At 40.5% G+C, this 13,452-nt stretch overlaps 1 protein-coding gene across 1 annotated transcript in view; it reads left to right on the forward strand.

Moving 5' to 3' along the window:
* srgap3 (SLIT-ROBO Rho GTPase activating protein 3) overlaps window positions 1-13,452 on the forward strand; it is a gene marked incomplete at its 3' end in the record, with an annotated part of 75,895 nt that overhangs the window by 38,175 nt on the left and 24,268 nt on the right. Inside the window, exons 4-6 of the mRNA XM_083892003.1 lie at window positions 1,061-1,123; window positions 9,870-10,055; window positions 11,910-12,038. Coding sequence (XP_083748129.1) covers window positions 1,061-1,123; window positions 9,870-10,055; window positions 11,910-12,038 — 378 coding nt within the window. The remainder of the gene's footprint in view (window positions 1-1,060; window positions 1,124-9,869; window positions 10,056-11,909; window positions 12,039-13,452) is intronic.

A 13,452-nucleotide genomic window follows, 5' to 3' on the forward strand; every position in this document is an offset into this window, starting at 1 on the left:
GGGTCTCCGGTAGGACCACACGGTTAGACCTGGGTTTGAGACGTGGTTGGAAAAAGGGTCTTTCTGCTTGGAATTTGCATGTTGGGTGGGTTTGACAGTCCAAAAACATGTACTATGGGAATTAGGTCAATTGGACACTCTAAATTAACCGTAGGTGTGAATGTGAGAGAGAATATGGCGACCTGTCCGAGGTGAACCTCGCCTTTTTTACCCTATGTCAGCTTGGATTGGCACCAGCAGCCCCGACGGCCCTCATGTGGAGAACAAATCATGTGGTATCACAATCATTTTGCCCCCACAGTCCAATCCGTGTTCCTGAAAACCTTTTTTATGTTTTTATCAGCTGGATTGCTAAGTGATTTATCAGAACAAGTCTTAAAATCTTTAAACTGCCCTTTGAAGCTGTGAAACAAAACCATTTGGACTGGAGTAGAGTAAGGTTCAAGCTCTCTGGATTATGGAGACCACGACCTGGTGGTGGTGGTGGTGATGCTACATGAAAAGTAAATAGGATTTATCCTGCTGCTAACAGGCCTCACAACCCGTTAGCTCTGGAACTAGCTCTTGACCATCTGTAGCAGTACTGCTACAGATGGTCCAGATCCTCTGTGGCTACTGTTAGATCACTGATGCTAGCCTACAAAGTTCTCCATGGGTCTGCTCCCACCTACTTAAATGATCTTATGTTAGCCCTCGACTACTCCATTCATCCAAGGATTGTCATCTCGTGGTGTCAACACCCCACACAAGACAATCCAGACTTTACGTGTCGTTCCAAGCAGATGGAATGACCTGCATGATCTCCTTCTGCACTTGGATGAAAGCGTCTGCTAAATGTCTAAATGTACGATTTACCCCCGTGACGTCCGCGCACTAAAGTCGTTGACCAACCATCCTGAAAGTTTTTGATATAGATTAGTTTTCTCTGACTCAACAAAGTCACTGCGTCCGTGTACTCCAAGTGTCAGCATTCTTGTTTCAGCAGGTCGCTCGCCCGCCGACAGCTCGGGTGTTTATTTGTCGTCTCACCGCTGTTTTTTCTCTTTTTTCTGTGTTTCAGAGCAAGGACATTGGGATCCAGATGCACGAGGAGCTGGTGAAAGTGACAAATGAACTCTATACTGTAAGTAATACACCGATCAATCTCGGCACAGGTCCCATCAATGCTCCTTTTCTTCCCCCCCGTTTGTCTTTTATGACATATTCTTTCTTCTTTGTGTAACCATCAGTGAACATGTCATCATACTGGTCTTTAAACCGCTTATGAAAACAAATCTGCTCGGACACTTTCCCCTCAGTTTCTGACATCTTTAGGAGTCTTTACGACGCTCAATGTGCTGCCGGGCGGCGGTGAGGTCATTTCTGGAATGTGCACCTTCATGCTGGATCCTCTGTGGCGAGTGTAATCCAAGTTAAACGCCAACATCTGGTGACCTCTTTACCTGTGTTCACGTCACTGACTGTCTGAATGGGAAACGCAGTACTCGTCTGCCTATTATTTCCATAGAGAGTAGCATTTAACCTGTTAAGCCCTGACCATATTTTAAAGCTGACCTAGACCGGAAGTTCCAATTAACGCTGTTTTTCAGTGTGTATCTGCGTCATTACTTTGTTTACGAAGCCCTGAAGGTTCAAAACAAACAGTTCAGCCACGGCTGAGAACGCTGTGTTTTATTGTAATCTCGGTCTCAGCGAGATCTCTGAAAAAACCCGGTCCCGTTACGTAAAGGGACTGCGGCGGGGAGTCGTGAAAAAGCTATTTTTAAACACTATTAAAACAATGTTTTGATAATGAGTAGCAGTGCATCCACCGTTCCAGAGGGGGGAGCTGTGCTTCTGAGAGCTGGTGTGCTGAATATGTCACTTCCGGGTACTGGCCAATCACAAGACAGTCTGTCTTCTGGGTGAGAGAGAGTTGAGTCTGAAATATCGCGGCTGAGGAACCGAGTCAGAAAAGAGTATTTCTACCCACTCGTTTACAGCAACTAGGAGGTTTTTGACAATAAAAACGAGTTAATGTATGTAAGTGGACCTCCATGACTAACATATATGTGCAACAGGACCACTCTATGTGAGCTTTAAGACATACGCAAAGTAAATGAAGAATTGCTCCACAATATTAACGTCCATACGCATGTTCTTGGTGTCTAAGGACATCTGGAAACCTCAGAGAACGTATACACAGTGATAGAAATATTGTTTCTGTTACTATGCCTAAAGTAAATTTGAGTAAACCAAAGAAAAATAGAGGATAACGACCATGCTAACAATGAGTCCATGCACACAGATGCCATAGATCCCCTTCAGCAACTCATTGACTACAATTATACCAAATGTGATGATGATTCAGTAGTTTCTCTCCTTTCAAAACACTACAAAAATGGGTTTGGATGGATTTATGATGATATAAATTGGATGTAGGGTTGTTTTCGTCCAGTCCAATATTCAAAATGAGCCCAAGAAAGATTAAAAGCCATTTCTAAACATTCATTTTTCCACTTGTTTTGCGAGTATAACTTTGAGCAACACTTTAAAAAAGAACACATTTGTTTTGTTTTTCTATGTTTTTATAGCAGATGAATATGGTCCGATGGGGCTTAAAGTGTTCGGGAAAACAATAATAAGCAGATAGATTAACGTGCATCGTGTTTCTATAAAAGTAGAAGATGATTCATACGTTTTCAGATCATTTCATTGCTCCAGCAAACAGAGAAACCATTCAAACTGAATGGTTTTGACTTGTGGAGGTTTAAAAACAACATTTTTATAACGTTTGATGGACCGAGGGATTACTATTCGACTAATCGATTATTCGATGGTAAACTTGGGGTGAATTCCAATTCCTTGCTTAACCCTCAATCTCAAAAATGCGCGCTCCCTCTAGTGCAAGTGCTGTCCCGATTCTCAGAAAAATTAAGTTGAGGGCCAAGTTTAAGGGCCGTATCGCCCTCAATATTGAGATTTTCCGAGACCACCCTTGGGTGCAAGGGCTACCCAGAATGCATTGCGTGTTTTGACATAACAGAGATTGCGCCGAAAGCAGCGAAACGAGTACGCTACAAATGAAGTATTTTCTTTGTCAATAGAGATATAAAAATGATGAAAACCATTGTATTATCTTAGTTTAGGCCCATATTATGGATTACTGACGTCATTGTTGCGTAACATTTATTTTTATTTAACGATCTTTTGTCAATAGTCGGCCGGTGCGGACAAGCGATCGTTTGCTATGGTTTACTTTTCAATAAGCCGTGGTGTGTGGTAACTGTCAGCTGAATATGTCCGTGGTTGTGGTATTTGTATGAGTATCATCTTATAACTAACTGACAACCTAATAACTTGACTGACAAACGGATCGTAATAAATAATCCTGACGTAAATGTGTTCTTCTTCTTTTTTTTTGGAGTTGACAGACTGGACGCAGCTTTCGCGTTATTCTTCCCCCTACAGTCTGAAGACGTATCTGCATTTAAGGGGTGTCCCATTTCTAAGTGACAAAATAACCCTCAACACTTGGTTTTGAGGGCCGGTTAAGATTAAGGGTTGAGCTTGAGGGTTAAGATAGGAATTGGAATTGGCCCTTAGCGTTAGTTGCAGCGCTTCCCTAAAGATGGATGAGCACATGACGTCAGATTGTGTTGCTGCTGCTCCACTGTTACTTTTAAGTCCTTTATTGAGGGGGGAGGATTCAGTTTCCCAAAAAATTGGATGAGCTCCAGGCAACTTGAGCAGATCAGCAGTCTTGTTTCCCCCTGAGGTGAAACCGAGGAGACGGCAGCGCTGACTTCGATGACTTATTCATCTGTGCAGCGTGGTGATGATGAGAGTCAAACGACCAAAGGGCACTTTTTGGCAGCTCCCTTTGATCCGACCATCTGTACGATTGGATACTGTGTGATGTTGAGCATGTGCTTATCAAAGGTAACGATGTTACATCCATTTTGTAATTTAAAACATCTGACATTTGAGTTTTTCCAGAAGCTCTTTCATTATTTTGAATTTCTTCATATTTAGTTTCACCCTCTCCCCTCTCTCTCTCTCTCTCTCTGACGGTGGACACTGCTGCATAATAAATCTCAAAAAGGTTCCTCTTCTCATACTTGACTTGGCCTCGGCTGACAGATTAAAAATCCAGATGCTGACGTGTGCACACACCGAGTTCTCACTCTGTGTGTGACAGACTGTGGGAAATGTGTGAAACTTCACAACGTCTGTTGTATAAATAACTGAAATAGACTGCGCTCATTTCTGAGCGGGTTAACGTGCATAAAAACTCTTGAAGGTGGGGTCAGGTGTTAGGAAAATGTGATATTGGCATAGTTCCCAGACCCGTGTGCTGCTCAAGGGCTCTATAGTGCCACCTAAGGTGAAAAGAGGCAAAACTGTGTTCCACCAAATTTCCCGAAACTTGGTGGGAAGATGTTATAGTTCAAGACGAACAAAAAAGTTGATCGTAACCATGGCCTCAACTCAACAGGAAGTCGACCATTTCAAATTTTTTGTCCAAGTGCATTTTTTGGGCGAATTTTGTCCATTCGCCGTGAAACAGGAAGTGACCTTTAACTTAAGCATAAATTGAGTTCCACCAAATTTCCTGAAACTTGGCAGAAAGACGTTATAGCCCGAGACGAACAAAAAGTCAATCGTAACCATGGCCTCAACTCAACAGGAAGACGGCCATTTTTAATTTTCGCGATTTGCACACTACGTAAATGAGACCTTGTCCGAGTGCGTTTGTCCAACTGACATTTAAAAAAAAAAATGCACCTATTTGTACTGGAAAAATCAAAGGTAAAAGGTTGTCAAAAGGTTTTCCAGATTCAAAACAGCGTGGCCACAGCAACCACCGGCGTTTTGGCAAATTTCAACCATTTGCCACGAAAAACAGGAAGTGACCTATAACTTCGGCATATATTGAGTTTCACCAAATTTCCCGAAACTTGGTGGGAAAAAAGTTGATCGTAACCACGGCCTCAACTCAACAGGAAGTCAGCCATTTTGAATGTTGGCAATTTGCATAGTACGTAAATGAGCAAACTCGTCCGAGTGTGTTTGTCGTAATGACATAAAAAGTGAAAAGTTGTCAAAAGGTTTTGTGGGTTCAAAATGGCTTGGCCACAGCAACCCCCTACGCTTTGGACAAATTTCGACCATTTGCCACGAAACAGGAAGTGCCATATAACCTCGGCGTACGTTGAGTTCCACCGGATTTCACAAAACTTGGCAGGGAGACGTTATAGCCTGAGACGAACAAAAAAGTTGATCGTAACCACGGCCTCAAGTCAACAGGAAGTCGGCCATTTTGAATTTTGCCGTTCATTTTTGGCACCCTATGTAAATGACCAAAGTCCTCTGACTGCATTTGTCGTACCGACGCAAAAAAACGTGTCTGTACGAGACAAATCAAAGGCAAAACATTATTGATATCTTTTGTGGATTCAAAGAGGCGTGGCCACGGCAATCATCTGCATTTTGGCGAATTTCAACCCCAAAACAGGAAGTTCCCTGTTAAGTTGCCATACACTGACCGATTGTCTCGAAACTTCATACGTGACACTAGAGACTGACCACAAACACATCTGCGCGCATAAAACTGGATCCAACAGGAAGTCGGCCGGTTTGAATTTAGCTGCAAATTGTTAGGATCTAAAAATGAGTAAATACGTGATTTATCTGAAGTCACTTCTTGATGTGGCGTGAGGCAGCGGTCTGTATTTCCTGTATAATGGTTTTTCACTGGCTGCCAAGTAAACACTTTTCATTTGAGAGAGAGAAAACTGTGAAATCCCATTTGGATTCGCTGACTGCTCAGAGACATGAAAAGACTGTAAGATACGGCTGTTATTTAGATATTGTCGAGTAAGTGTGGTGACGACGACGCTGCTGCTGCTGCTGCAGATGTGAAAGAGTGAAAGTAAAATCTCTGACATTATGAATGGAAGCAGAGGAGTCAGCCACTTCCTGATGTGGCTCACAGCGCACTCTTTGAAATTCAGTTTTCTCTGCTCGGGTCTGTGTTAATTTCCTGCTACATCGATTTAATATCCCCACCGGGATCAATAAAGCTTAAGCTTATCTTATCATTTTGATCAGCCACCTTGTGTCTGCTCTCTGTGCTTCAGTGTTGTTCTTCATTTTCTCCTGAGGCCGTCAGACGACGATATATGGGCATCTATCATTCATTCATTCACCCGCTGCTTATTATCTGCTCATAAATGACAAGAAACAGCAGAATATCTTGAATATGTAGATGGTGAAACTGGAGCTGAATGCTGAGACTGAGACTTTAGCTGATTTATAATGGGTTATTTTTTCCATCCACACTACTCGGTTTTTGACTTAGAATTTCATAAAATCTTCTCTGGATACACCTGTCATCAACAACACAGGAAACTGTTTTGATAATCTATTATTCTGTTTGTTTTTTTTGTAAATAATTAAGATACAATACAAGCTTCTGTGATTTTTCAGCTTCTTAAATGTGAATATTTTCTGTTTTCTTTGCTCCATATCACAAATAAATCATTAAAACTGAAGACCTTTGAGGACAAAATAATATAAAATGAATGAAAATGTTCCTCTTTATTCTATTATAACCATAAAAGGGCCAGAAAATGTCCTGTGTTTAAGTGCTTTCGCCCATTCTTCCAGAATAACTTCCGATACCTGGCAGTTATTTACAATTTACTGCATGTTCAAATACTGTATTAACAATTTTTTTTTCTCAATGTCCAAAAACAGGCCAAAATAAAAGGGAAATTTATGTATAGGCGCTTCCTGCAACAGCGGGAGTGAGATTACCGTAAGAACTACAATTAATTACGGTAATGCAAAATGTACTTGTACTTTTTTTTCGTGTACAGTGTCATTTCTTGGTGTACATTGTTAATATTTTAACATGCAGTACATTGTAAATAACTCCCAGATATTGAAAGTTATTCTTTAACAGGACATTTTCTGGCCCTTTTATGGTTAAAATAAGCAATTTTGAAGTTTAGATTCTGATGTTTTGGTTGTCAAACATCATAGTTCTGGTGGAGCTGTGGAGTCAAACAGCCTCAGGCGTCTAAACAACACAACACAGACCTCCTGTAGCTGATGCTCAGTATTCTAACAAACCACTGAAGGTCTTTTTTTGGCTGAATGGTTCAAAGTTTGTCGATAAACCAGAGAAATGTAAAGAAACTGAGTCGCTGCCTGCGGACGAACAAAGCCGAGCGTTGGCCTCGTTTGTGTCTTTGTGGTTCACCTCTGTCAACATCATCTCTGACACTCTGAGAACACACTTCATGTCCTTTAGTCTGTGTATCTGTTTGACTTGGTCCGGACTTTGCCTTGAAGCTCTTCGTCGTCCTTGTTGTTCTTGTTGCTGCCTGGAGAGGAGCTGGATTTACTTCAGCGCAGAGCAGAAATAAACCCAGCCGCCTCAAAGAGGCTCAACCAGTAAATATTATTATGGCGGCGTTTGAGTTTGTCAGCGGGAGACGACGGTCGTAGACTGACCGAATGGCTAATGTGACTTTTGATGAGCGCAGATTAAAAGAAACCCCCACAGCGTAAAAAAAAGTGCAGCATCCGACTGAGCGTGATTTACTTTATGACAGGAAACAAATAAATTGGTGTTTATGCCGATGACTGTCGAACATCCTGAGGTGTTCATAGAAGAAAACCTGGAGCGCTCGTTTGAAGACGCAGCTCACATCTGGACGCGGCTTTAACGAGACCTGAGAAGGTTTGAAGGTAGAGTTGGAGATCGTGGAAAAAAATTGTTAGAGCAGGCTACATTTTGGAATTCAAAGAATCCAAAGTTCCCCCCTCCAGAGCACAGGAAACACGCAATGAACACGGATTCAAGAGCACCGCGCAGCATCGCTAACTTTCGTTGACGCTAACTTTTTTCTATACTTGTTTAAATGGCGACGTGTTGATGAAAAACAACAAATTACTCGACATAAAGTTAGTCTACATGGTCCAGTTAAAACAGTTGTCACCACCATGGCAGCAGCTTTTCCCAAAAAACGTCTTTTGTTTGCGTCAAATTGGATTTAGCAAGCTAGCGTAAGCTCTCTGGCGTTGTCTTTGCTGTGTCGATGGCAGATTTAATTACTATATTTCTGTTACAATGCGTTCATTAATTGCTTACAACCGGGTTGTGAAGAGGATTTTAAGCAATAAGAACTAGCGCTGGGCACATTAGCGGCGGCAACATTAGCGCACGTGATGTCATGTTAACGTGACTCCCGATTGTTAAAATGAGTCTCTAAAGTAACGCTAAAATTTAAAAACAGAGGCACACATACGCAGTACACAGGTACGCTAGTTATTTGTAGCGCTGCTCTTTTCATTTAATAAACAACAGACTCCTCCAGTTCCCACTGTAGACGTGCTAACGGCGCTAAAGGAGCTAATTGGAGCTAACTGGTAAATGGTGCGGCGGCACGTTTGTCTTTTTTCTAGTCAGTTGTAATGGAAATGATGTTAGCATGCCCAGCACTAATAGAAACGCTCCAGAAAATAATCTCCTAGCCCACCAGAGAAGCCACAGTGAGAAGGGGATAAAGAGTTTTGAGGATTCTCACCACCCCCCCCCCCCCCCCCCCCCCCTTTGGTTCCACTTGAAGTGTTCCACATGCAGCGACATCTGTGTTACCACTGTATTGACGGCACAGATTGATCCTGCAGACCACCGTGAAAACACTCCACTCAAAGCAGACTTTGGAAAGAGGAAGGGAGAGCGCAGCGGAATCCATGAAAGATTTCATCTTCCCTTATTTCAGCTTATTTTCGTTCGTTAATGTCTCTGAGGAAACAGCGAATGAGGGCATATGAGGAGAAAAGCGTGTTTGTGGACTGTTTATTAAAGTTTGACCTAGAATTCTCCATATTATCAATGAATTAAAACAACATCACCTTCTTAGACACTGAGTCAGGGTTTGTTATGTGTTATTATTTAAAAATCCCCAACAGTGATAAAGCCTGTGTCACTTTTATGGTCAACAGACTCTTCATAAAAACCATTAGTGATGCATTTATTCACTATTTACCATTTTCCATAGGACGAATTGGCATACTTTGTAAAATAATGCACTGTTTTAAATGAAGAATACACTTAAAATCCTGATGATGCTGCTGGGTTTGGATTAATTCACATTCTGTGTCAGAGTTGGATTAAATTTGACCAGTTTTTCTTTTAATTTATTGAATTTTTTCATATCTTTTACTTTATAAAATGTGTTATAATTGACATAAACACAGTGATGAGCAGTGCAGGGCTTTTATTTTATTTGAAGGAAAATTTTTTCAATCCCAATGTCCTCTGTTTTTATCGGAATGTGTCTCAGATCCACTGTCTGATGATCAAATAACACATTTATCTCTAGAAATTAGTTAAAACTGTATTTCTTTTTGGTGGTGTTGATGAAAATCACAAAAAGCAAAAATTTTTATTTGCTATCATACTGTACTGTATGTAGTATGTCAATGAAAATCCAAAGAATATCTAGTTTAGCAGCTGTTGCCTGAATTTTCTTCTTCACTCGTTCATGTACGTATTTAAAAGGTTCGGTGAAAATGCGTGGAAAATTGGAAGTGGGAGGGGCTAAAATCTGACGCAAAAAAAGTGCTAGCAGGTCATCTCCTGTCGGGTTTAACGTACATGAACAAAACTTGGTAAACACGTACATTAGGTCGGGCCGGAAATAAAAGTCGATGACAAGTGTCCTGGGAATCCTACTGGAAGGCCGACATTTTGGATTAAACGCGAGTCTCGCTGGGTCTATATTTTGACAACAAACCTGTAATAACTGCGACAGTTTAGGCCCCAGTCACACAATCTGACAAAAATCTGTTTTGTGTTGCGTCTGCCGCAGGTGATGAAGACGTACCACATGTACCACACGGAGAGCATCAGCGCCGAGAGCAAGCTGAAGGACGCGGAGAAGCAGGAGGAGAAGCAGTTCAGCAAATCGGGCGACCTCAACGTGAACCTGCTGCGTCACGAGGACCGGCAGCCGAGACGCAGCACCGTCAGGAAGATCGAGAAGATGAAGGAGAAGGTGAGTGGAGAGGGCTTCTCTTTGACTTCTGATAGTTTAAAGTCTAAACTCCTGCTTCTCTGGAGCCAACGATCACACTCTCTTATGCAAATCTGGAGCTCGTGCAGAGTCTCGGAGCTCCGTGAATTTTTTATTCTGCATCTCCTCCTGGAACGTCTTCATGCAAATGAACCCTCCCATTATCTCTCAGGTGCAGGAAATCAAAAAGGTTGCGCGGAGCGACAGGCGGCAGGTTTATCCTCAGAGATGCTGCTTTGAGACTATTTATAACAATATTCCTCTTCACCGTGTCTCCTTCGAAGCTTTTATTTCATTACTCTGCCTGCAAACAGGTGGCAAGAGGAAAAAATATATAAATATGAAATATACTTTCTGTTAACCCACCTGAAATCGCTATGGTGACAGGAAATGTAAAATAAGGTGTAAATAGACTCTCTGTTAGACTCTCTATAGTAAAATATACATGTAATGTAAATGATTATGCTTTCTTTTGAAACAGCAGTAAGGACTTTATTGAACCCATTCATATGAGTTTTGTCATTGCATTTAATCCAATTGTGATGTTTTTTTGCAATAATTGTGCAGAAGTCACAAAAATAGACAATTTTTCTTTTCTTTTTGTTCATAAAAATAATAATAAAAAAATAATACACAACTCCTTATGTTTATATATGTCATATATTTAGGCGTTAAAATGTGTCTTTTGAGTCAAAGTAGTGATATAAAGTAGCAATAATTGTGCAAATGTCAAAAAATTAGACGTGTTGTAAGGGTTGAGTTAAAGCGGGGGTCTGCAACCTGTGGCTCTAGAGCCCCTCTGCAGGATACTTTTTGTTTTTATGAAGAAAGTCAGCTCACTGTCAAAGTGCATCAGGGCAAATGGATCATTTCCTGAATTTCAAAAATTCATTACAATTATTCCTTAAGAGATTTGCGAAATATTTTCAACAGATCCTTGTTCAGAGTGATGCTGACTATCTTTATGTAAATTTTCAAGTCATTCCGAGATACTTTTTTTTTCTTTTTTGAAGTAAGTCAGCTCACTGTCAAAGTTCATCAGGGCAAATGGATGATTTCCTGAATTTCAAAAATGAATTAAAATTATTCCTTAAGAGGTTTCCGAAATATTTTCAATGGATCCTTGTTCAGGGCGATGCTGACTATTGTTATAGAACATTTTGCTTAATTTTTGCAAATTAAGTTTTTTTTAAATGTTTTTCACACTTTTATAGTAAGACATAAATAAAAGTGTTTTGATTTTTTGTGCGTCACATGCAACGTCTACGTCGAATGCGATATTAAAAAAACACCTCCCTGAAAACCATTAAATTCAAGTAATGTCATTTTATTTCTTAAATTTCTTAAATGTGACAAACTGTAGTTCTTTAAATATAGTATATATGTATATAAAAATCTTAATTTTTAAAGGTCAAGTGACAAAAATGTCTATTTTCATTATAAAGAGAGTTAAAGGAAAGAGTGTTCTACTGTATCCAGCTCCAACACTCACTTTAAAAGCATCATAAAGATAAAAATGTGTAAAAATAAGCTTCTTTACCCTGCAGCTTCTGCGACTTAAAGCCGTTGAGAGACAGAATAATAACTCAGATACAAGTCTGACTGTGTCACCTCAGCATCCACAGAGAGAGGAGACTCCTCGTCGTCGTTCCTCTCCTCATCCCTTATTCCCAGAGCTGCATTTGCCTGAGCACACACTTAAATCCTCACCACTGCTTCATCTCTCCAGCACTTAGTTTATTTTTTTCCTTCCTCCCTTCATCTGCCTCTTGTCTCCTCTCCTCTCGTCTCCTCTCCTCTCGTCTCCTCTCCTCTTGTCTCCTCTCTCCTCCCCAGAGACAAGCCAAGTACTCGGAGAATAAGCTGAAATGCACAAAGGCCCGGAATGACTATCTGTTGAACCTGGCAGCAACAAACGCAGTGGTGGCAAAATATTACATCCACGACGTCTCTGATATGATCGACGTAAGTATGCAGCGCGCACACACACACACACACACGCACACACCCGTGCTTGTAATGTACATAATTCTCTCTCTTGTTGATTTAATTCCGCCGCTCTGTTACTTTTCTCGCCATCTGTCTCGTCTGTTCCACCGTTTGTTTCCAAGCTGCTCTGTTGGCCTCGGTGAACGTTGTTTACCACTGATTTTTGTACATTATTAATAAACACAACACTGACGACCGCTGATGTGAGAATTTAGTTAAAAACACTTGAACGGCTGAGCTTCAAAAATGTCGGTAATTACGCGACGATTTGTGCTACTGGAGGAATTCCAGCTGTTTCTGAAAGCGGAGAAGTTGCGCGTCAAAAACAACGTGTGGTTATTACGGTAATTTACGGTAATTTCACTGGCGCTGCTGCAGGAAGCCTGTCACCTGTACATAGTTTCCATTTTTTGGCCTGTTTTTGGACATTTAGACAAAAACGCAAATAAATGCTATTTAAAATATGTGTTATACTGTTCATATTTCACAAAATCTGGTGTTCATGTATACCTACAGTGTTTTTACCAAATAAGACATTTGTTTATTTCTACATTTTAAATGGTTAACTGTAAATAATTGCCAGATATTTAATGTTATTCTGGGAAAAATGTGCAAAAGCACTTTAATTTTAGTTACAGGACATTTTGTGGCCCTTTTATGGTTAAAATAAGCAAAAAAAAAAGGTCCAGACGGACATTTTGAGGCTTAGGTGTTAGAAAATGGGCAAAACAATAGGATATATTTCAATATCGGACAGTTATTTACAATTTACTGCATGTTAAAATAGTGTATTTACAATCTTTTGAGAAATATTGAAAAAAGACACTGATACTGGTGATTTTAGAACCAGGTCACATGACATATCCACACATCCACTAACTCAAACACATACCTACATGTATTCATGGATCAGAGGAGAGGAAGCAGCCTTTTCTAACACAAGAAAACCACAGTATTTCCTGTTTGAGTGAAGCAGACATCAGCAAAATCTATAGACATACTGTAGTTACACAGTATTTATAGTAGTATATAGATTATAAAGCAGTTGCAGTAAAGTAATGACTGATTCTGAAGTGGATTCTCTGTTCGTTAAGGCGTGAACACGGTTGACAGAAGCCTCTCTGGTTTCCATGGTGACAAACACACAGAAGATGAAGATTGAAGAAACCTTTGTTTACCTCATTTTTACAGTGTTAATACTGTAATAATAACGTGTGTCTGTTCCTTTCACTGGAGGCTTTTTATCTGCTGCCTCTTCAGGGACTGTTTATGTCGTTGGCTTTTTAGATTCCACTTTCACACACACAAAGACACACACACAGTCATTGGTGGTTTCTGAGTCTTCCTGTTAATCCATTTGATCGTCCAAAATTAATAGTTGGAGTTGATT

Source organism: Microchirus variegatus (assembly GCF_963457635.1).
Source record: "Microchirus variegatus genome assembly, chromosome: 7".
NCBI lineage: Eukaryota > Metazoa > Chordata > Actinopteri > Pleuronectiformes > Soleidae > Microchirus > Microchirus variegatus.